General features: G+C 46.8%; 1 protein-coding gene across 2 annotated transcripts in view; it reads left to right on the top strand.

Annotated features, from left to right (window-relative positions):
- Positions 1 to 24,415, top strand: part of PCYT1B (phosphate cytidylyltransferase 1B, choline) — a 91,302-nt gene that overhangs the window by 47,264 nt on the left and 19,623 nt on the right. For both annotated transcript variants that reach the window (XM_080794870.1, XM_080794869.1), the window contains exons 4-7: positions 3,704 to 3,855; positions 6,562 to 6,640; positions 14,426 to 14,568; positions 17,835 to 18,023. In XM_080794870.1, coding sequence (XP_080650996.1) covers positions 3,704 to 3,855; positions 6,562 to 6,640; positions 14,426 to 14,568; positions 17,835 to 18,023 — 563 coding nt within the window. The remainder of the gene's footprint in view (positions 1 to 3,703; positions 3,856 to 6,561; positions 6,641 to 14,425; positions 14,569 to 17,834; positions 18,024 to 24,415) is intronic.

The following is a 24,415-nucleotide window of genomic DNA, read 5'->3' as shown; positions in this document are numbered from 1 at the left end:
GAGTCTCAGTCCTTGTTGGGCTGTCCTCGCCTCCCCAAAATCAAACGAGATTCCAAAATGTTCACGGAAACAAGAGGAGGGGTTTCCAGTCTCGAGCCCAGCCCCACTGAGCCTGTGCAAGGTGAGGCACCTGTGGTCTGTGCTTACGTGAACCCCAGTGCCCAGGGTACCATGTCATCGTCCCTCTGGGGGCTCTGCCACTGGCCCTTCTGCTTATGGCCCTTCTCCTCACTGGGAGAACTCTTCTCTTGCTTTGTTTCTTTCCTTACAGAATTCCTCTAATGGGTTCTGGCTTGGAGAAAACAGCAGCCAGGGAGGCAGGCTGTGTAACAGTAACTTGAATTTCACAGCTTCTATGGGGGAGTTGTACCAAGGGACTGGGCACCTGCTTGGAGTGGGAGCAGGGAAAAGACAGAGCTCAGAACACAAGTGAATACGCCCAGTGCTGGTTTTATACTATTATTAATAAATGGCAAATGTTATTAAGTATTACTCTTTCCTCAGATGATAACATTTAATTATCAAAATTTTGCCATGCTTTGAAGACTGATGACCGAGTCTTAAGAGACGGAGTGACTTTCCCAGTTTTAAGTGGCAGAGTGGGGATTAGAACCCAAGTCTGGCTGGCTCCAAAGTTCATCCCTCAGCTTACATTTTCTCTCCTGCAGAGTACTGGTAATACTTCATTTTGAGCGCAGTGAGCTGCCAGGATAGGTTCGCTACAGTACGAGCTCCCGGATAACTCCTCGGATTCGTCCACGGGACGCCATTGCTCAGAGCTCTCCATCTGGTTGTCAGAGTGCATTTGCCAAGACCGAAGAACAACAGTGCTGCTTTGGGCGTAATTAATGTTTAGACAATAACTGGTCAGCATGTTCAGCTGCTTCTTGAGGTCACTCCTGGGATATGAAAATAGGACCCCGGATTGGCATAAACAGGATGTTTGTTGTCTTTGTGCTCTGCCAGGAGGCCATGATTTCGGTCATCTAGAAGTTAGACCAGATTGCTCAGGTGCAGGTTCAAAAGGGGAGAGGATATGGTCGGCCTAGTTTTGTGTCATTTAAAACAGAAAATGGATGGATCTGAAATCCATTTCTGCTGAGTGTGAATCTTGAGGTAGTGTTTAATAAAGTCCTAACAGAACATTGAAAAAGTCTTGGGTCAATTTTTAAATTGTATATCTTTATCCATAAATAAATAAATAAATAAATAAATAAATAAATAAATGCAATTTTAAATTGCATATCTTGATCCCTAAATATCTTGATCCATAAATGTCTTCCTGGTGAGGGTCCTCTTCTTGATCCACAGTTGTTCCCTTCTTGCTGTTTTCTCACGGGGTGGGAGGGGCTCGGGAGCTCTTTTTATAAGACACTAATCCCATTCGTAAGGGTTCCAACCTCAGGACCTAAGCACCTCCCAAAGGCTTACCCCTAAAATAAAAGGCATCTCTCAAAGTCTTACCTCTAAAATACCATAATCTTAACCCTTGGCGGTTAAGATTTTAGCAAATGAATTCGGAGGGACACATTCACACCGTAGCACCCACTGAATCAAAATCTTGGCAGTGAGACCCAGGCATCTTGATATTTAGCAAGCTCCTTAGGTCACTCTGATGCTCATTGAACTTTCTGAGCCAGCCACGTGGTTCATGGTGTTTGGGTACCATAAACAGGTACAATGTTTTCTTTATTGTGTTCTATCCTCTCTAGGTCTATACAATATTTCAGGAGATATATATAGGAAATGTATAGGCATACATGTGGGTATCTAGAGACATACTAGTCTCTTAATTAAATATATATATAGTTGCAATGTGCCTACAGATAAATATTATTTTAAATCGTAGTAAACGTTAACGGAGCATCTGTATGCTTCAGGCACTGTTCATTCATTCATTCATTCATTCATTCAATAAATGCTTGTTAAGAGCCTACTACAGGCCATCAGAAAAGGAAACAAAAGTCCCTGTCTTCAGGGAGCATGTATCTTAGTAGAAGGACATCACAGTAGAATTCACTAAGACAGTTGCATGGTGACGAGTGCCATGGCAAGAGGTAAAACCGGAAAGGGATGGCAGGCGGCGGCGGCGGGGGGGGGGGTGCAAATGGCAGTTTTGATAGGATGGCTGGGAACCCTCGAGGGAGGGGAGGAAGTGGGCTCTGTGGCTATTTGGACGGAACAAGGCTGTTCCAGGTTTGGCGAACAGAAAGTGCCAAGTCCTGACCTGAGCAGGAGCCTTCTTGCTGGCTTCAGGAAACCGCTTGGAGGCCAGGGGCTGGGATGAAAGAAGGAGATGCCGTCGGAGACGCAAGGGACGGGCTGAGGCATGGGTCTCGTGGGGGCCTGTGGACCGCTGGAATTGTTTCCCTTTTACCCTGAGGGAGACGGGAAAGATTCTGAGCCTCAGAACGACAGTCAGACAGGTTTTAAGGGGGATGATTCTGGCCAATAGGAGGAGACTGCTGGGGGTGGGCAGGGCTGGGACAAGAGCCAAGTTAGGAGACAAGGGCAGTAATCCAGGCGGGGAGAGGTTGGGTGGGCTGGTGAACAGGGGAGTGGGGAGCCCCACGTGGCTGGCAGGTGCACTCGGAAGGGGGTGCAGTGGGTCTGTCGATGGTTTGGAGGTGGATCAAGTGAGGGCTGCCCTGGGAGGTTTGCCACCGATGCTGGCTGTGGCCGTCGGCTGCACTTACTCTGTGGCTAGATTGGGTTCTGGATGTGGGTCATCCTTCGGTTCCAAGAAAATAATTGTATTTTTGCTTTTAAAACATATACTGAACGCTTAAATTTTGTAAATTCGCCGTGTGGACATAAAACGTCTTACGGAGCGGTCAGGGTGGTCTGGCTGCAGCGGGACCTTCTCCAGGTTATTGGTTAACCGGGACTGGAACCACAGTGACATTTCTCACTGACACGTAGGGAAGCTGCCTTTCCCAAGAACAAATATATTCAGAACAGAATAATGAATAATATTTCCTGTTCTGTTTATTTCAAAGCGCTTTTATGTAAACCCTCAAAAAATCCTTTCTAAGGTTAAGAGTGGATGATATTAACCCCCATTGGGAGATTCAGGAACCTGAGATCTAGAAAGGATAAGAAATGTTACAAGGATGAATTCTACTAGATCAGATCTTCTGTTTTATGACTTCCTCCTCTTGATTGTGTGGTCTGATGTGTAGTGACTGGACCTCAATCCGGGGAACAGAAGTGTGTGTGCCCATGCACACATGCCTGCAAAGCAATCACACTTGGGTTACTAAGTACAATGATCTAGCAAGGGAACTGGAACTGATTGTTCAAACCTTCTGAAACTCAGGCTTCCTGCTTCCTTTCTTTTTCTCTCTTTCCTCTCTTTCTGGTTATTTGGCCATTTTTTTTCCAAATAGTATTTTTTATCGAATGGTGGAAGAGGAAAATAAAAGATACAGAAGTCACATTAGGTAGCGTGGAGAATTTTAATAAAAGTTGCAACAGAGAATGAAGTCGAAATTAACATTAAAATGGAATTCTTAATTGCTGATGGATTTCAGCTTGCTTTGTTTTCCTGATCCTTGGTTCCTGTGGAAAAACAAGTCTGGTTATGTGTGTACCAAGTAAGGCTGAGCTCCTTTTGTTTTGCTGAATGAGCCCTGAAGGCCCAGGATGGCGACAAGCAGGGCCTGGGCCAGGTAGCAGCCTTTCATGCATGTGTCTGTTTCAGTTTGCAGTGATGACCTCACCCACAAATTCAAAGGATTCACTGTGATGAACGAAGCAGAGAGATACGAAGCTCTCAGACACTGTCGCTATGTGGATGAAGTCATTAGAGATGCTCCGTGGACACTCACTCCAGAGTTTCTGGAAAAACACAAGGTACTTACTCTTCCATGGTCTCTAAGTAGCAGAACTAGAGTCTGGTTCTGCAGCCTACATGCGGAAAGCCCAGAGGCTTCTACTCTCTAAAAGAGGTAACTTCAGGAACTGTCATGTGGTGTCACTTGATACAGCACTTGTCTTCTGCCCGGGCCTGGGGACTGATATCCTCTCACTTCCTCGCTGTGGGTGCTAGAACTAGACCACCCACGTCCAAGCGCGGCTTCTCTCCCTTCCTAACTGTGGGACCTTGAGCAAGATATTGAACTCACTTATTTAAACTGTAAAGTCGGGTGATGGCAGTACTTCTCTCATGGGCTCATTTTGAGAATCTAATGAGATCATGTAAGTAAAACACTGAACACTAGCTGGCCCATAGCCAGAGCTCCAAAACGTCATTGTCATTACCACCACTGTCATCATTATTGATGCTTGTATATTCGCAGGCATCTTTTGCAAGGAAAAAAGGAACACGCATTATATCCAGAAGGACACAGGTCAGCTTTGAAGGAAAGAATTTTATATCTATGATTTTGTGACCCTGAGACTCCTACTGATAAAAGATTTTTATTAGTTGAAAACACGAGAAATTCTTTTGATCTGCATGAAATTATGTGCTTTGTGTCTCCCTACCAGCCCCACATTAGGAGCTATTCTTTCCTTTTATAAGCCATACAAAAAAAAAAAAAAACACCACAAGATGAAGCTGTTCTAAGAGTTTTCTTTTCTATTTTTAAATTCCCGATGCAGGAGAGGAGAGAGAACACTGATAAACGTGCATGGGTAATAGCAGAGGAGATAATTTCCCAGCAAGAATAAAAAGCAAAAGGAGAAACTACAATATGATTTGCTTCCAGCAATCACTAACACGTTTTTACTGAGCATCTATTGTATGTTTGGCTTGGGCCGGGCACGATGGGCATACAGATGATGGTCGTGGCGGCCGCCGTTTCTGATTCACCATGTGCCAGGCACTGTGCTGAGGGCTTTGCTCCTACGTGAATCACATTAAATCTCACGGCTACCGTGAGACTTTGTCATCGTCATTGTTATATATCAGAGAGGAAGAGGAATTAAGTTTGAGTCCTGAGAATGGATTGAATAATAACAGTGATTGAGTGCTTACTGTGCACTGGTTATCGCTTTTAGCACCTTTCCATCAGGACATCGTTTAATATGGTGATTCTCAGCGGGGGCTTGAGTTTGTCCTCAAGGGACATTTGGCAGTGTCTGGGAACATTTTTGGTTGTCGCAGCAACTGGGTGCAGCTAGGGGTGCTACTGGCATCTAACGGGTAAAAGCCAGGGCACTCCCCACCCCCCCAAAGAATGATCCACCACAAAATGTCACAGGTGTCGAGGTTCAGAAATGCTGATTTAATCCTTACGGCCAATGTATGATTTCTCTAGCTAGTAAGCGGTGGGGCAGGTGGATGGGACTGCTGCTGTAAACTACCTCTCAAGGTGGAGCCAAGCGTCATTACAAAGGGCTTCAAAAGCCAGGCAGCAAGTTTTGATTTGATGGAGTAGGAAACAGGGAACTAGGGGAGATTAGGAGGGAGGAGGAGGACACAAAGAAACCCGGTTAAGGACCTGCCTCCCACGTGACAGAGAGGTGGCTTGGAAAGGAGACAGCAGTGAGGAAGGGCAGGCACAAGCTGGAAGCAGTAGTCCAGGTGCCAGGGCCCTGGATTTCGTGTATCAGCCACGGAGAGGACCTGCTGGGTGCGTGTGCGTGCGGGGACGTTCACATGTATTTATGTGCGTGCGCACGTACACACACGCATATACACACACATGCATACACCACAGGGGTCCTAGGGACTTTTGTGCCTGGAGACTGAAGGAAGTAGGGAAAGAATCCCAGTTTCAAGGTGTTTGGGGCCTAGGTACATTGGGAAACTGGAGGTGCTGCGAGGCACCTGTTTTCAGGCTGTTAAATTTCAAATAGGTTGTTTTTAAAGTGACTCCAAGGGGTGGCAAAATAGAAACGGGTGATTTGGGGCAAATCTGACAAGTTTTCTAGTTTTGGCAGCCTTCTGTCCCAATGGAAACAGCAGTATAGGTCCCACCCACCTAACAAGGTGGTTAGGGAGATCAAATAAAAAAGGTGTGAATTCATTTTTACCATATAAAAAATGGCCTGTTGCCATCAGTGGGACAGGAAATGGAGGTTTGGGTTCCTTGTCATAGCAAGGGTGATTAAAATCTGAAGCATGAATAAATTCTCTGAGGAGGAAGTTTAAAAAGACAGACGGGCAGAAGCCCTAGAAAGCCTCCTGTCAGAGGAAAGAGAGAGACCAGAGAAGGAGACCAACCAATCTAGTTCCCTTTATCTCCTGGAAATGGAGACAGTTGGCAGGCAGTACCTTTCAGTCAAGGAATCAAAGGCACATTGTAAACTGCTTTATTATGACTGCTTTATTTCAAAAGGCATTTGTGCACTGGGAGGCCTGGATGGCTTAGTCAGTTAAGCATCTGCCTTCTGTTCAGATCATAATCCCAGGGTCCTAAGATCGAGTCCCACAGCAGGCTCCTAGCTCATTGGGGAGCCTGCTTCTTCCTCTACCTGTTTGCTCGCTCGCTCTCTCTCTCTCTCTCTCTCTCTGACAAATAAATAAAATCTTTTTTTAAAAAGTTAAAAAAAAAAAAAAGGTATTTGCACATCCATCCCAGTGATGACATCACTCTTGTCTCTCTCCAACAGATTGACTTTGTGGCCCATGATGACATACCCTACTCTTCTGCTGGTTCTGATGATGTTTACAAGCATATAAAGGAAGCAGGTGAGTTCCCCTGTGCTCACCTGTCCACTGCATTATAACTGTCAGGTTTAATAAGACACCTCTGCCCTAGTCTTGTAGCATATACATGGAAGGCACTGGAATTTCAGACGCCTGCCAAGTAGCCTTTATAAGCTTCTGTTGACATGCGCTGAGACCCAGTCATAGGACAGACATCATTTAGGTATTTATAGAAGAATTAACTCGAGCACCAAAGTACTCTTTGCTGAACCATGAGTATACCAACTTCTAGTGTGTGGCTCAATTCTAGGGCTCATCAGACAAAAATCATAGGACCTTATTATTTAAAGGGCAATCATTTCCCTCATTCACATTTAGAATTCAGAATGAAATTATTTTATATTTCCAAGAAAGTTCCTTCCAGAAGACAGATAACTGGGTCATTAACAATCTAGACTCCTTGTCTCCAAAGTCAGTCCTCTCACCTGTCATTCTGTCACATGATAGTAATGTCCTCAGGTACCACACGCAGAAGCAAAAAAAGAATGGGTAAATGTTTGGGAAATCAGGTAAAATACTTCCTTCACCAAACTGTTAAGCGCTGTCGTGGAGGGCAGGCGTGGTGCCTGAGCTTTGGAAACTGTCCCAGCTGTCACCAAACATTTCTTTGAAGGTCAGAGACTAGTCTATCCCAGGGAGTTATTGGGGGGCTGGAGAGAGGCAGGTTTCCTTCCATTGGAGACTCCCTGGGGTTCATTGCTTTGCCAAGTTCTCTGTCCCTATTCCTTTGCTGCTGAGGACTTGAGGGAAATCACTGTTGGGCATCGTAACAGATCTGTGGTTTCCAGCCTCAGCGGGATTCTTGATGTTCCTTGATAACATTTACTTTCCTGACCTGATGTGCCTGTAACTGCTTGCACCCTTGCCTCCTCTCCTACATCCTGCGGAAGAGGGGTAGCTTTTCTGTCCCAGGCTGACTTCTCTACCTGAATCCACTCCTCCCTTCCTTGAAGCCTGTCTGCTTTAGGCCTCCCCTCTTGGGTGTGCAGGGTTCTCACTCTCCAGCAGTTTCTTCTCAGTTTACTATTGTTTGAGAGTCTACAAAAACAAAATGACAAAATCCCTCTTCTGCCCTCCCTCTCCCTTCTCCAGTCCCACCCTTGTTGCGTCATGCCTCGCCGGCACCTCGCAGGTGTACCCCCCGTCATTCCTCAGCTGCCTGTGCTCTGACTTCTGTCCCATCCTCCCTCTGTTCCCTGATGCCCTTCGGACCACCCGGTCTAGTGGCTTCTTTGCTGTCCTCCTCTGGATGTAACAACCCTGCTTACCACGCTCCTCTCCAAGGTGCTCTCTTGTCCTCTACTTCTGGGACCTTCTCTTTCCCTTTAGTCTCTCTCACCGCTCCTAGGTTTTGTGATTGGGTCTTTGTCCCTTGGCCCTGCCCAGCCTCTCCATCTTGCTAGCCTGGGCTCTGCACCGCCTTGCTCAGGTCCTAAACTCCAGGCCAGTGGAGTCCATCCTCGTGCCCAGAAGCACCCCCACTTAGCGCCTTGGCTCTGGCTCTTCTGTGGGCTCGGCATGCCCTGCCTCTGGGCTTCCACGCCTATTCTGTGCCCAGCTGAGGAGCCAGCCCTTGACATGCCTCCCTCCTGGGGGCGTAATTCCGCAGCACCACCCTCCCCCATCCCTGCTGAGATACTCTTTGCAAATGGATCTTTTTTTCAGCTCCCTTCCGATGGCATCCTGATAGTGCGTGGGCAGGCGTGCATGCGTGTGTGTGTGTGTGTGTGTGTGTGTGTGTCTAGCTAGAATGAGATGGTGTGGTCTCTGCCATGTCTCCTCCATCTTCCCATCCCCGGCAGAGCCCCTGGCACGTGTGTGGTGCTCATTCAGTGCTGGCTAAGCACGAGGGTGCTTTTAATGCAGTCTGATGGGGGCTCGGCTTAGGATGGAGGCCTTCTGTCTGCAGGCACCCTGCCCACTCTGCATGGAGTAGAGCTGTTTACCCAGATAATTTGGGCACGCACACTGTCTTACAGAGTTTTTCCAAATTACTTAGATGACGGGGCAGTCTAGGGGTAATTATATCAACCTTTGCATCTAATCTGTTTGCTTTGCATTGGTATCATGGCCCCTGAGTCCTTCACCCCTTTATTAAAGGGAGAAGCTGACCACCTGCTCTAAATTGCTCCAAACCACCGTAGCCTTTAGACCTGGAGGGCTGCTGAGGAACATGGCAGGGGTAGGAGGGGAGAAGGAGGGGAGAAACTGGCTGAGGAATCAGTTACGTGGAGATGGCTTATGGCATGGAGCGATGGTTACCTTTCTAAGTCTCTGTAAGATCTGGGCTGTGAGGGGCGCCTGGGTGGCTCAGTGGGTTAAAGTCTCTGCCTTTGGCTCAGGTCATGATCCCAGGGTCCTGGGATCGAGCCCCACATCGGGCTCTCTGCCCAGCAGGGAGCCTGCTTCCTTTCCTCTCTCTCTGCCTGACTCTCTGCCTACTTGTGATCTCTGTCTGTCAAATAAATAAATAAAATCTTAAAAAAAAAAAAAAAAAAGATCTGGGCTGTGAGCCGGCTGGTCCTTCCTTACCATCACCATGAAGGACCTGGTATAGACCAGCGCTTGTCGAATGTGAATGTGACTATAGATCCCTACAGGATCTTGCTTTTCTTCTCTTTCCCTCCTCTCCCCTCCCCACCCCTCCCCCCCTCCCCCTCCCCACCGTACACTTAACATGCAGTGCTGTATTAGTTGCAGGTGTACAGTATAGTAGTCAGCAATTCTGTACATTACTCAGTGCTCATCGTCATAAGTGCACTCTTAATCCCCTTTGCTTATTTCCCCCATCCCTCCCCACCTCCCCTCTGGTAACTGACTGTTCTCTATAGTTAAGTCTACTTCTTGGTTTGTCTTTTTTTCTTTGTTCATGTATTTGGTTTCTTAAGTTCCACATATGAATGAAGTCATATGGTATTTGTCTTTCTCTGACTTATTTCACCTGGCATAATACCCTCTAGGTCCATCCATGTTGTTGCAAATGGCAAGAGCTCATTCATTTGTATAGCTGAGTAATATTCCATGGTACATATGTGCCACATCTTTACCCATTCATCTGTCGGCGGGCTCTTGGGCTTCTTCTCTATCTTGGCTGTTGTAAATCATGCTGCAGTAAACATAGGGGCGCGTGTATCTTTCTGAATTACAGTTTTTGTATTCTTTGGGTAAACACCCAGTAGTACTATTACCAGACCCTATGGTAATTCTATATTTCTAAGTTTTCGAGGAACCTCCATAGTCTTTTCTACCGTGGCTCTACCAGTGTGCATTCCTACTAACAGTATACGAGGGCTCCTTTTCCACCACATCCTCACCAACACGTGCTGTTTCTTCTGTCTTCGATTGTAGCTATTCTGACAGGGGTGAGCTGGTAACTCAGTGTAGTTTGGGTTTGCATTTCCCTGACGACGAGTGATGTTGAACACCTTTTCATGTGTCCGTTGGTCATCTGTATGTCATCTTCATGTCTTCTGCCCACTTGTAATTGGATTTTTTGGTGTTGAGTTGTATAAGTTCTTTATGTATTTTGGATACTAACCCCTTATGGGCTATGTCATGTGCACCTATCTGCTCCCATTTGGTAGGTTGTCCGTCTTTTTGTATTGTTGGTTTGTTTCCGTCATTGTGCAGAAGCTTTTTATTTTGATTTAGTCCCAACAGTTTATTTTTGCTTTTGTTTCCCTCGCCTCAGGAGACATACTGCAGGATCTCTTTAAATGCAGATTCGGGTTCATTAGGTCTGGTGGGACCTCAGATCCCCATTTCTAAGGAGCTGCTGGGTTGGTAGGTCCTGCAAGTCCATAGACGTCACTCAGAGTAGCAAGAATCTAGACCAGGTACGGTTCACCCGGGGTGAATGGAATCCGCGTTTCCTGGGGGGACAGTTCCCAGCTGCCTTGTAGAGTAAAAACATGCACTCGGTGGTGGTTTTATTTCTAGGTGAGTAGCCCCTAGTGAGCTAAGAAAAAGTTGCTTTCCTGATTTTAGGATATAGGAACAGGTCCAACATTCTCCTCACTCAAAAGCGATCCAGCACCCTATTGTTGCATAACAAATTACTCCCACAGTCGGTGGTGTAAAAGAGCCACTTCCTTTGGCTTGTGCTTTTGTAAGGCTTGGTGGGGTGGTTCTTGCTTGGGGTCTCTCCCATGGCTATACTCAGCTGTTGCCTGGGACTGTGGTCATCCGAAGCCCCAGGTGGCCCGGGGGTCCCAGACGGTGCCCTTGTCTGGCTGGCAGTGGGTGCTGGTGGTTCACAGGGAGCTCAGCCGGGGTGGACGCCGCAGCGTCTGCCCGTGGCCCCTCGGCGTGGTGCGTGGGCTTTGGAAAGTGCGGGGCTGCCTGCGAGGGTGTGTGTCCTAGCGGGTAGGCATTCCGAGAGTCAGCAATCGTGACAGAAGCCTCAGGGCCTCTTGGGCCCCAGCCATGGACGTGCGCTGGTGTCACTACCACCACCTTCTTTTTGTCGGGGGCAGGTAATCCCAGGGGACGGGGATGGCGCCCATCCTCTATCGACCCCACTTCCTGTCTTCAGATTGAACAGTCAGATGGTGTCCTACCTGCCCCCGGTGCACAGGCAGAGACCACCTGTGACCCTTCCTCCCACAGGCCCCTTGGTCTGCTCTGCTGCTGGCTCGCCGGGGGAGAGCCAAGGCAGAGAAGGTCATGGCATTCATCGTGAGAGGAAGATGCTCAGAAATGGCCTCAGCGTCCACACCGGGCTCTTGCACTCTAATTCAGATCTACTTTGAAAGTCACCAGTCACTTTAAATGAAGCCAGAGCTATCGAGGGTACAGATTAAACTTTGCAGCGCTCTGCTTTGCTTGTCAGAGCTAAACGTCAAAACCCTCCGGCAACGCTGGATGGAAGGATGGTGTGCAAATGAGGCAGACTGTCAGGTCTGTGGTCCTCGTCCTCCTGCTACTGTGGCCCTACTACCTTCGAAAGGTTCCTTCATTATCATGTGCTTGGCTGCTGCTTAAAATAGCTCCATAACCAAACACTGCAATTCGGAAAAGCATGATAAAAAAGGTTCTCTGATCATGCTCATTACTGAATATTTTTAGCAGAGCACTAATTAGGATTTGGAGGAAGCCGGGTGCCTCATTATGTCAGCAGAGGGCTTGGCTTCTTTCACAGACCTCCCTCCCCACCAAAGCAAGCCTGTCCACGCCCCCAACTTCCGTTACTCAGCCAGGGAGCCCTCACTCTGTGGCTCACAGAAAGGGGGAGCTCATGTCACCGGGGCCTAAGTGACTTGCTGAAATCTGCTAGTGGCCGGAGGATCTTCCAAATGGTTCACCAGGCGGCAGGGGGTGGGAAAAGGATCTGCCTGCTGAAAGATGGGACACAGTGCTCACTGGGAAGGTCCCTGCTGCTCCCACCGAGGTGAGGATGTTGTCTCAGTCCCCAAGTTTGGGACCGCTCAGCTTGGGACCCCCAGCCCCCAGGGCCCCCTCCCTGCACAGCTGAGTCGGTTGGGGGCTGTTCAGCTACAGATGTTGGGGTGGTCACACCCTCTGCCTTCCCTTTGGTTTTCTGTGTTCGAGTGTATTCTCAAAAGGTGGGAGGCGAAGTTTTTGACCTAGCTGTAAACCCCAACTCCGTGCTCTGAGCCCCAGAGTATTAGAAAGTGGGTGCTTTGTCTCCCATAGCAGGAGTAGCTGCCTGCTGCGTCTACCACGCGTGTGCAGCTGACACCGGCCGTGAATTCCGTGGGCCGCCCTAGCAGGGGCCAGAAGGCTGACAAGGTCACGGGGGACGAGAGAAACAGAACTGGCTTTGGAAAGGCCCTTAGAGGTCAGTAGTCCTCTAGTCAGTCGGGCAGCATATTTTCTCCCAGCGCCTGCTTGCGGCCCGATGCTGAGAATCTCGAGGAGAATAAGACAGGAGCAGTCCCTTCCCTCATGTAGCTTATTGTCAAGTGGGGAAGGCAGTTGCTGAAGAAGCTCTTCTATAAAGACCTTGGAATATTTGAAGGAAGAGAGCCGTGGAGCATGAGAGGGAATAAAAGCCAGAAGAGCCAGCCCAGGGGTTGAGCGATTTCTTTGAGGAAGTGACGCTGAAGGTGAAGCCCAGTGGATGACTGGGAGTTAGCCAGGTAGAGAGGATGTTGGTGGCAGAGTGAGGGGAGGGGGCCCGCCCTGTCAGGACGCTCAAGTCCAGGGTGGGGGGCTCAGGCAGGCTTAGCTTGCTGCCCACCTCTGGAGAATCCAAGGACAATGGGGCCGCTTACGGTGGTGGAGCCCGGGGGCCTTGGCTTAGGCAGTGAGCTTGGGGAGTGGGTCTTCGATGAGACTCATGAGAGCGTGCAGGGAAGGGGTCAAGCAAGCCACTGCAGAGCCAAGGTACAGATTTGGGTCTGAATACTGAGGACCGTAGAAAGCCAGTGAAAGATGTTGGGCAGCCCTCTGACTTCTATTTTGAAAGACTGCTCTGTGGCTCTTGCTATGTGTAGACAGGGTTGAGGGAACAAAAATCAGTATCACCGGAGACTGGTTTTGAGGCTCTTGCTATAATCCTTGAGCCAGATGGTGTTAGATGGCTTTAGACAGAGGATGGAGAAAAGTGGGTGAGTTGGGGAGCCTCTTAGGGAGCAGACTAGTGAGTGGAAGGAGAGTGACTGGACATGGGGAGTGAGGGAGAGGGAGGTGGCACAGATGAGCCCAAGGTCATCTTGTCTGGTCACCTCATTTCTCAGTTTTGGACACTGAGGTTAAGAAACTTGACTTCTGAGGCATGAGTCTTGCCCAAGTCTCCTGAGAACCCAGCGCCCTTGTCCCTAGAACCCGTCCATCATGCCATCCCATCCCTGATGTCTCTGAGTGGCCATAATCAGACTGGGTAGAAATACCTCAACTGCCAACATGTCATTTCAGCTGACGACAGAAGTGTAAGCAACAACCACATTCTTGCCTCGGTAACACTAGCGACCTCTATATAGCCCTGTATCGGTGCACCCAAATTCAGCCTTGAAGACGGTAAGGAGGGTCTATTAGAACTTGGCATCCTTTGAGCTTATTTTTACTCAGTCCCAAGTGTTCTAGACGACAGGGTCCTGAGTGGTGAAGCCACCATCCAGAGTAGACTATTGTGAGAGAGATAAAATCATCCAGCATCCTAAGGACATGTCTTCAAATCAGAGATGACAAAATAGTGCCTTTGGGTCTTTTCCTCAGCCGAATGCGTTGCAGACTTCCTTAGGGAAGCAGGGGACTTGCCTGTCATGCTTGTGACTCTCTAGTCACTTATTTAATTTGCATTTATCGAGCACCTTCCATGTGCCAGAAAAGGGCACCGTGCAGGGGGTCGGCCATCGAGACGTGATCTCTACTTTGAAAATGTTCCCTTTTGACAAGGAGACAGGTATTTAAAGTGTGTTTGTTAATGGAAGACATGTTTGTATCCTGGAGGTTGTGGCTTCTGCTTGGTGCTATCAGGAAAGACTTGGCAGAGACGACACCTCGAAGCTGGGCCCTGCCGGAGGAGGAGGAAGGCTGCAGCTGGTGTAGGCAGGGAGGGGGGACCTGGGGCAGAGAAGCAGGACGTGGCACGAATGAATGCCAGGAGTGCCCAGGGCCCAGGGCCAGGGTGCCGGGCCGGCCGGAAGTGCACGGAGCTGAGCCCGGACCAGCCAGCTGGCGCCACGTGCAAAAGCCTCACTCACGCACCCAGGAGCCACCGCTCTGTCCTGGAAACGAGTGTTTACGGAAAAGGGGGCAACAGAGAGCATCCCACTCTTGTTTTCCTCTTTATTCTTTGAACAGGAATGTTTGTTCCAACTCAGAGAACGGAAGGCATCTCAACGTCAGACATCATCACCAGAATCGTCCGTGACTACGATGTTTATGCCCGACGCAACCTGCAAAGAGGGTACACAGCCAAGGAGCTCAATGTCAGCTTCATAAATGTAAGCGTGCCGCCCCCCGCCCCCATGTCCTCCGACAGACACCACGCACACCGGCACTGCTGCCATTTGCTGAGTGCTTGTTGTATCCCTCGCAGCATTTCTGTTTTAAATTCCAGCACCACAGTGCTCTTGATCTTGTATATTTATTGTCCGCATTATATTATATTATATTCAGTCCGCATAACGGTGCAGGGATGTATTCTCCCCATTTAAAAAATTTTTTTAAAGATTTTATTTGTTTTTTTGACAGAGAGAGATCACAAGTAGGCAGAGAGGCAGGCGGAGGGGGCGGGGAAGAAGGCTCCCCACTGAGCAGAGAGCCTGATGCGGGGCTCGATCCCAGGACCCTAAGATCATGACCTGAGTCAAAGGCAGAGGCTTAACCCACTGAGCCACCCAGGCACCCGTGTATTCTCCCCATTTTACAGAGGGAGAAAACAGTGTCCAAAGGGCTAACTTAAGTCAATCAAAGCCCACAGTAGTGAGCTCCACGTTTTTTTTTTTTTAAGATTTTATTTATTTGACAGAGATCACAAGTAGGCAGAGAGGCAGACAGAGGGAGAGAGAGAGGGAAGCAGGCTCCCCACTGAGCAGAGAGCCCGATGTGGGACTCATTCCCAGGACCCTGAGATCATGACCTGAGCCAAAAGCAGAGGCTTTAACCCACTGAGCCTCCCAGGCGCCCAAGCTCCACGTTTTATAAAGGGGCTGTCTCCCTTCTCCTCCTCCAACCTCCCGCTTTGAGAGTTCTCAGACTTAACTGAAGGGGGCCTGGGAGATCTGCCCTCGTGAAAGGCAAGCATTGTCTTCTGCTCAAAGGGAAGGAAGGAAGGCAGAGGCAATGAAAAGCTAAACTCAGAGAAAATGAGTTTTAAATTTTCATTTTATTAAGGCCTTACAGATGCTCATTAGAAACCTTAACAGCTATTTTTTTTTATTGTCCAGAGAAATTACAGCTGCTTAAATAAAGCCTAAAGTCCTTGGCTTCCTTTTGTATTTGTGCTGTATTGTTCCCACAGAGCTGCTGTTAGTTTAATAATAGAGCAACTGTTAAAACAATCTTTAAAACAAGCAAAACAGGCTGTTACAAAGCTAAGAGGGCAGTCCAGTTGCTAGAGGTGATGTTAGTGCGTCTGGACAACTGTATTTGCCTGGAATCTGAAGAGGGGACAAAGTTTATTAAAACAGAAACCCTTCATCCATATGGGATTTCAACACTCCCCCCCCCAAGAGATTTTTTTTTAAGAGTGATTTTTCTGCCAAACTGGATGGTTATGATCACATATAACCCTCACTATCCGGCAGCTTACACACCTCGATCGTTGGTGCCTTCTAGGTGGGGAGTGGTTAACTGTCCACCAGTGGTTCTTTGTCCTCAAGAGGCAGGGAGCTTGGGAGTCTAGGCTCAGTGGCTTCACACAAGTCAGGCAACAAAACAGAACATGTTGGGTTCAACCAGCACCAGAACAAGTGGCTGAAAAGAATCCCATCAAAGTGATTATTTGGTATCCTATAGAAAATAAAGCCCTGGTTATTTCAATAAATTAAACTGTCTGTTCTTTTATTTTTATTTTTTTTTAAAGATTTTATTTATTTATTCAACAGAGAGAGATCACAAGTAGGCAGAGAGGCAGGCAGAGAGAGAGGAGGAAGCAGGCTCCCCGCTGAGCAGAGAGCCCGATGTGGGGCTCGATCCCAGGTCCCTGGGATCATGACCTGAGCCGAAGGCAGAGGCTTTAACCTTCTGAGCCACCCAGGCGCCCCTGTCTGTTCTTTTAAATTGAATCCAGCCAGCCATTCAAGCATGTGAAACCGTTTCCAAAAGTTATTGCTCGTTCTCTTCTAACGGCCTTTAGCTAAGCCGCTTAGCTCAAGGAACCATGTAGTGAGCATGGACGGCTCGCGGCCTTTCTGCGACGAGGCTGGCTGCAGCTCAGAGAATCGAATGTCAGATGGGCGCGTCGATGAAGCACAGAACCTCAGAGGAGGCAGGAACCTGCCAGCGGCCGTCGCCTAGTCCAGGTCCCTCAACTTAGATATGAGTAATGCTGTGCTCAGAGGGGACCTGGCCGAGGTCCCTCCAGCAGAGCAGAGGGGGCGGCGGCAGCGCTTCCCGCCGCATGGATGCTTCCCGCACCTCCAGCCTGCGCTGACCCCCCCCCCCCCAGCGCCGCACATTACAGGCAGCTCACGCCCCACTGAGGCCGCAGTCAAGTTTGGAAGGGCTGAATCAGGGAATCCTGACCCAGTTTTGCAATATTTCAGGTGTCAAAAAATTCTGAGATAGGAACTTGAGTCCCATGTAGTGAAGAGAAAAACCTTCCTGTGAGGAGAGACTAGATCATGACTTCTGGAGGGGAAGGCCGTTCATCTCATGTTATCTCATGCTTTGCTCGCACGCTCCTCAGGTGACACGAGGAGAGGCTTACTTATGCTGCTTCATCGTAATCAAACAGCCAACGCACACTGTGTTTTTACTTTTAAATGCCAGGCTTTGTGCCAAGCCCTTCACGTGTGTGATCTGACCTAATAGTTACAGGAACTTGATGGGGTAGGGATGATAATTATCCCCATTTGAGGAAGAAACAGGTTTAGAGGTGGCCTGTGTGACTTGCCCAACATACAGGGCCTTCTGGGCACACCAGAACAGCATTGCTGCATAGCGGCTATAAGAAGGACAAAAATCTCAGTCCAGAGAAGCTATCAGGATGAAAGCTGTCTTCATCACCAAGGAAATAGATGCAGTTCAATTAGCTTAAAGGAAAATATCATTACAATGAAAATTATAGTGTCACACGTGACTTTTACGGCTTAGCCAGTGGCCGATTTCAACCAGTACTGGTTTTAACAATGTCCCAGTAAAACAGAACGCGGGCAGCCTCTGAGTGACCATTCTATGGACAACTCATACTTTTGTCTAAATCCCAGGAGAATTGGTGGGTGGGGGTTGCCTAATAGCTACCTGTAATAAATAGCAAATATGTATTTTTTGTTCTTATATAAGTGACTTCAACTCTGATGTTTACAAGAAAAAGAATATTAAAATCACTTGTATTTCACTTTACATATCCAAGTAGACTAATGACAAATGACTTTTCTTACAAGAGATGTGCCTTCCCGTCAATCTAGCCCTTGGAAATAGCAACATCCTGACTCTTCAGGTTAAGAACAAACACAAGTTGAAATAAAATGACCATTAGTGTGAATGACTGGTCTCTCTCATGCCCTCTGGGATAAATCTTTTTCCTCTTTTCATTCTTGACCAGGAGAAGAAGTACCGCTTCCAGAACCAAGTAGACAAGATGAAGGAAAAGGTCAAGAATGTAGAGGAAAGATCAAAGGAATTTGTCAACAGAGTGGAAGAAAAGAGTCATGATCTAATTCAGAAGTGGGAAGAGAAGTCAAGGGAATTCATTGGCAACTTCCTAGAGCTGTTTGGGCCTGACGGTGCATGGGTATGTAATGACTTCACTTGGCCCTGTGGTGATGGGCATTTTTGGTTTATCTTCATCTTCATGGATGAAGATACTCAAGGGTGTCCCTTATCTCCGTCCAATATGGGCATCTGCTTGAGTAGCTTCAAGTGTGTGTCATTTATTTAGTTTTGGCTTTATCCCTCAATATGGCACCCAAAGCCATTTCTGGTCTCTGTTTCTATTTCTTGTCCAGACCTTGAAGCCATTTGGTAATTGTTGAAGGTCTGTTACTACAGAGGTTGGTTCTGTAGCTCACTGTAGTCTTTCAGCTGGACATGAGGCAAATCTTGGGGATGAGATGCAAGTGGGTCAGTGGTGTCATGGCATTTGTGTTGTGAGATAAAGCTAATGGGCTCTTGGATCCACGAAGGAAGAAGGGGGCAAAAGAAACCCAGCTGTGTTGGTCAGCTTTTTTTGTCAGGAAACTTCTTCTTCCATTGCATGTAAAAGGGAGAGAAGAGGCATGATTCTGCCCTGCATCTATGCCTGTCATGCCCTGAATTTCCTGTTTTCCATGGCATATATGTGTTGGGATAAAGTATGCAAGTCTTAGGGGACTGAGACCATCATCTAAATCTTCGAGAAAGTACAGAGGGTCTCATCTAAATTCTACAAACAATTCTGAGTGGAAGCTATGGAAAGAGAAAATTCTGGAAACCACCTTGTACTCCACTGGTATTTCTATTGTGCATGTACTTAAAGAGTAAAGAACCAGTATTGTCAGCAGCATTGAGGGTCTATGAAAGATCTTCTAAAGCTAGCCTTCCTTTTTAAAACCAAACGAAATGATTCCATTTGATTTCCTTGTTTTTAAGTAGCCTAGACTTCCTATTATGACATGAGAAGTCTCTAACAAAATCCACTTTGGCTTAATTATTTTATTGATGGGTTGTCACTGCTGCCTCTGCTCATTTGAGCTGGTTCATTATAGGATTTTCTAAAAGTAAAACACTCAATTAGTAATAGAAAAAGAACAATGTTTGAGAAGTTGGAAGAGATGCTTTGCTTCAAGTCTAGTGGCCTCTAAATGATTATAGAGGTGGGTGATATAGGCCAATCAGGTCCTATTGCCTGAGTCTGAGAGGTGTAGAGGGTTTGCAAGGGGCTGCTCGAGCTTTCAATGACTTCTAGAAAGAGCTAGCGATACTGGAGGAGCCAAGTGCTGGGCTCCTTTTCACTCTCCATGGGCCTGTTCAAGTTCTTGGCTCAAATCAGTTTAATTCATGGGCCATTTAGTCATGTGCTTATATATGCATGGTGCTAGGAAGAACATGCAGACAAGGTGCAGAACCTAGTCTCTGGGATTCCATGACATCTATAACAAAGTGTAGAATTTCCCATTAGTTTAAGGTGTATTTTAATAGTTCACATTTTCACAACCTATGTTCAGGGGATGGACAAACAGCTAGTGGTTTTTTAAAAATGGAACCATGTGGGTATTCACTTCCTTATAGGGATTCAGAAATGTGTCTCTGCAGAGAAATATGTCTCTGGTATTGTAACTAAAGAGGATGGATGTTTTCTCCACTTGGAGCGAGCATAGGCAGGGAAGGAATAGAATTTCATAGTAACGTTATAGATTTTAGTTGTTTCGGGCTCCCAGTGAAGGTGAAATAGTAGCTGAAATTGTTCTAGAGGAGTCTGGTGACAGCTAGCTGCAGTGATTTTTAAGAAATGAAACCCAGCTTCGAGTCTGGAGGTTTTTCTTTTTAAAACTTGCTATTAGTGTCAAAACTGTTATTAACATTAATTTACCATATCAGCCAGACTTAGACATTGCTTTTTTTCTGTTGACATTAAAAGTACAGGAATAGTTACAAGGATGTTAAACGCCAAGATAAGTAATTTGCTTTTCATGAATATGCTATTATTATAATAATTCTTTATTTGTGGATTTGGGACTAGAACTCATTTCTTAAAATAGAGGATCTGCATTACCTGCAAATACAGTACTGTTACAAATAACCCCAACTTGGAGAAGTACAAAATAGAAGGATTTAAAGTACAGAACTTGGTATGACAGAACTGGTATGCAGCTCTGTACGTAGCTTTTTATAGTAGGTATTCCATAAATGTGTCTGGATTGCATAGATGCATGGGTGCTTGACAGAGACCTATTCCCAGAACCTTCTAGCGTCTGCAATGATGAGGTTTAATCCTCTGTATTTAGATCTATACAGAGATCACTATCATATATACAGGTTGCTAGAGATATATACCCTTAGCCTTTTATTGTTTTGGTGCTTGGTACAGGAGTTGGTACAACATGGGGTTTAATCAAATTCAGTTGGCGGAAGGGGTTTGCTGGGCCTTCATTTCCTTCCGGAAAGGCATGACCTCTAGTTAGCCATGTGCACACCACTACCCATTGTTACTCCCTGCCACCTCCTTCAACCTGACTTTTCTGCTGCCCACCCGGATGTGGCGGTATTTGTGTTTGCTCCGTACAGGAGAGTCTTAGCTTCTCCCTGAGGGACCTGATGCTTGATATGAAGAACTGTGATCAAAAATCCACATCCTTCCATTCCAGCAGAGGTGGTAAGGACCATGTTGTTACAGTTTAGAAGTTGTATAGCAGGTTAAACCTTTTCCAAGGCCTTTTAATATCTACTCTACCCATTTTAACCACACAATAAAAGGAGTATTGTAGCTTTGTTCTAGATAAAGTAACAAAGGCCTGGGAAAACTATGATGCTTTTCTATGGTCTCCCAGGTGTTTGGAGGTACTGGGATGGAGCCTGGGGCCAAGCCTCTCTCTCCTGACCAGCACTGTATCATCCCCCATAGGACTGTCCCCCGGAGGCAGTCACTTTCCCTCCCCCTCCCGCCTTGGGTTAGGGTATGGCATCTGGAGAAACACATGTGCCAAAAGTGCTCTAAGGCTCTGTGACAAAGCCCCTTGCCACAATGCCACTTCAGGCCAGCTAGGCTAGATTCAGGAGAGGTAGTGTCAGCCTTCCTCTTAAGCAAGCAGAAATCATGGTGTCCCTGGTGAGATTATCTCGTGGTGAGTAACAAATTGCCCCCAAATTAGTGACTTAAAAACAACAAATATTATTTCACATAGTTTCTGCAAGTCAGGAAGCAGCTGAGCTGGGTGGTTGTCATTCAGGGTCTGCCATGACGTTGCAGTCGAGAGGCCAGCTGGGGCTGGAGGATCCTCTTCCTCATCTTGTGACCCAGAACAAGGTACCTCAGTTTCTCCCCATGTGGACCTTTGTACAGGCTGTTCGAGTGTCTTCATGACAGAAAAGCTGGCTTCCCCTTGAATGAGTGATAGAGTATTCAAGAGAAAACCTAGTCTTTTAAGACTAATCTCTGAAGTGACAATCACTTTATGCCATATTGCAGTGGTCACACAGACAATTGGGGTATACTGTGGGAGGATACCACACAAGGATGTGGGACCTTGGGGGGCCATCGTTGCTATAACAGAGGATGTATTCCCATTTATTCAGTCTGATGGGGGGATTATCAGAGCTCAAAAGGTTGTTTTTCAATCTTCCCACCTACAGCTCTTTAACTACTTGATCCATTTTTTTTTTTGCTTGATGCTTGATTCTTGTAACTAGTCTTGACTCACACACAGAAGACAGTGGCCAAGGGACCCCTTCCCCACAGAGACTTGGTGTTACCTCTGTCTTTCAGAGACATACCCTCCAGACGATCCTCAAAGGGAGGGGCTTCAAAGGAGCTGAATTCTGAAGCTCTGTTGCCATGTTGGAGGCAATGCTGTTCTTTTCCAAGGGATTCAGGTTCATGGAGCCAGGATCAGCGGATGCTCAATCAGCTTTTGGGGTAGGGCCTTCCTAGTGAAACTTGATTAATTTTTTTTGAAAGTGTCAGACACATTCCATTTAAACATTGTGCCTTAGCTACATAGGCTACATTTTAAAAAACATTTAGTATCATTTTGAATGATCTGCCACCATAGTCCTTAATTGACTTTGAACCATGGACTCATTTCCTCATTGAAGTGAAAATGCATCTATTCTGTTTTACAACATGAACATAGACCTTTTCCTGGAGTACCAAGAGAGAATAACCCTAGGTCAGTTCCAAGTTTTTAGTTCATCCCGGACCACAAACACCCTCGGCCCCAATGCAATCAGTTGGGTGGATCCGTATATGAACCAAACAGGCATTTGCATCTAACATAAGAGATATTTTTTAAAAACCTTGATGATGTGTTAGTTTTTCAGAAAGAACAAATTTACATGATGTGAGGTGCACTCCTGATTTTTTCAAACTGTGATAAAATGTACCTAACAAAATTAGCATTTTAACCATTTTAAGTATACCATTCAGTGGCGTTAAACATTCATAGCTGTGCAACCACCACCACTATCCATTTCCAGAACTTTCGCATCCTCCCGTATTGCAACTCTGTACTTATGATATAATCTGTCTTCACCCCACCCAATCCCTGGGAATCCCCCCTCTTAATGTCTCTATGAGCTTCACTAGTCTAGTGGGGTCATACAGTGTTTGTCCTTGTATCTGGCTAATTTCATTTAACATAATGTCTTCAAGGTTGAACCAATGTTGAGCATGTATCAGAATTTCCTTCCTCTTGAAAGCTGAATAATTTCCTTTTGTGAAAGAACTTTATTTGCTTATGTTAAATCATTGGCCTGAGAGGCAGACATCTAAATTAACACACAGCTTAGGAGCCTGCTTGGGTTAGTCTCTAGGGACAGAGGCTGGTAGATGCTATCTTTGAGTTTCCCTTTACCTCACTCCAGCTTATAGGCATGTCCCAGAAAGGACCTTGTACCCTCCTTTGGTACCCCCATCTTGTAGCCACCGAGGGGACACCTCGAGAACTCCTGGATCTGGTGGCCAGTGCAACTTGCACTCCAGAGTCCCAGAAGACTAACCAACTGAGCAACCATCTACCACCCCCAGGGCCATAGCAAGAGGTTAGAGACCCCTGCTTCTGTTAAATAAACCTTTTAGCTTATCTTCATAGCTGTGGCCAGAGTGGCACACTTCTAATTAAACATCCAGCTAAGGGCTGACCATAATCCTCTCCAGAGACCTTGGAGGGCAGGTGCTAACTTCACACTCTTTCTTCTACCCACCAGAGCACCAGTAGCTCCTGGAGAGGAGATTGTACATGTGTCTGGGTCCTGGTCTTTGGGGGCTGCCACCCCAGGGATGCTCCTTGATCTCCTACCTCTGGTGGCTAGCCAATCCCAGGGCACTGCCCATACAGTAGGCTGAAATAAACCCCCAGTCTTTCTATCAAAGAGGTTCTTCATTTACCCAGGGGCTGGGGCCTAAGCAAGGCGTTTGGTTTGGCACAGTTCTAGGGACCTAATGAGGTGCACGCTAAGGACCGGGGCCGTTGGACATCAACTTTGTATTCACCCTGTGTTGCATCTCCTAGAAAGGAACTTGTACACTGGTCAAGTGTCCTGAGTTTTAATAACTGCCATGAAGAAGCATCTCTAGATGACCAAATTCTGGTGCTCAACAGGACTTAGCTCGCAGTCCTGCAGGAGGGTATACAGAGGGGTGCCTCATACTATGGTGCTTTACTTTGTATTATTTGCAGATATAGTGTTTTCTACAAAGTGAAGGATTGTGGTAACCATGCACTGAATTCCTTTACTGGCACCCATTTTCCAACAGCATTTGCTTATTTTGGGTGTCACTTGTTGGTAATTCATGCAATATTTCAAACGTGTTCATTATTCTTATATTTGTTACAGTGACCAGTGGTCTTTGATGTTACCATTGTAATTGTGTTGGGACACCATGAATCATGCCCAGATAATATGGTGAACTTAAATGTCTGTGTTCTGACTGCTCCAGTGACCAATTTTTTCCTCATCTCTCTCCCCTTCCTTGGGCTACTTATTCTCTGAGACAACAACAATACTAAAATGAGGCCAGCTGATAACCTTACAGTGGCCTCTAAGTTTTCTAGTGAAAGGAAGAGTCAGAGGTCTCTCACTTTAAATCTAAGGCTAGAAATGCTTAAGTTTAGTGAGGAAGGTGTGTTGAAATCTTGGCCTCTTGTACCAGTTTTCCAAGTTGTGAATACAAAAAATTCTTGAAGGAAATTGAAAGTGCTACTCAAGTGAACACAGAAACTTGAACACAGAAACAATAAAGGAAGCAGAACAGCTTTCTTGTGGACACGGAGAAAGTTTAGCCATCTGAATAGGAGATCAGACCAGTCACCACATCCCCTTAAGCCAAAGCTTAATCCAGAGCAAGGCCTAACTGTCTTCACTTCTGTGAGGGCTAAGAGCAGTGAGGAGCTGCACAAGAGAAAATCTGAGGCCGTCACAGTTTGGTTCATGAGGCTTAGGGAAAGAGACGATCATAAAAGTCTAAGGCGAGGCACCAAGTGCTGAGGT

This window comes from Martes martes (genome assembly GCF_963455335.1).
Source record: "Martes martes genome assembly, chromosome: X".
Taxonomy (NCBI): Eukaryota; Metazoa; Chordata; class Mammalia; order Carnivora; family Mustelidae; genus Martes; species Martes martes.
The sequence above is the reverse complement of the archived record's forward strand: the minus strand, read 5'-3'. Positions and strand labels throughout refer to the sequence as shown.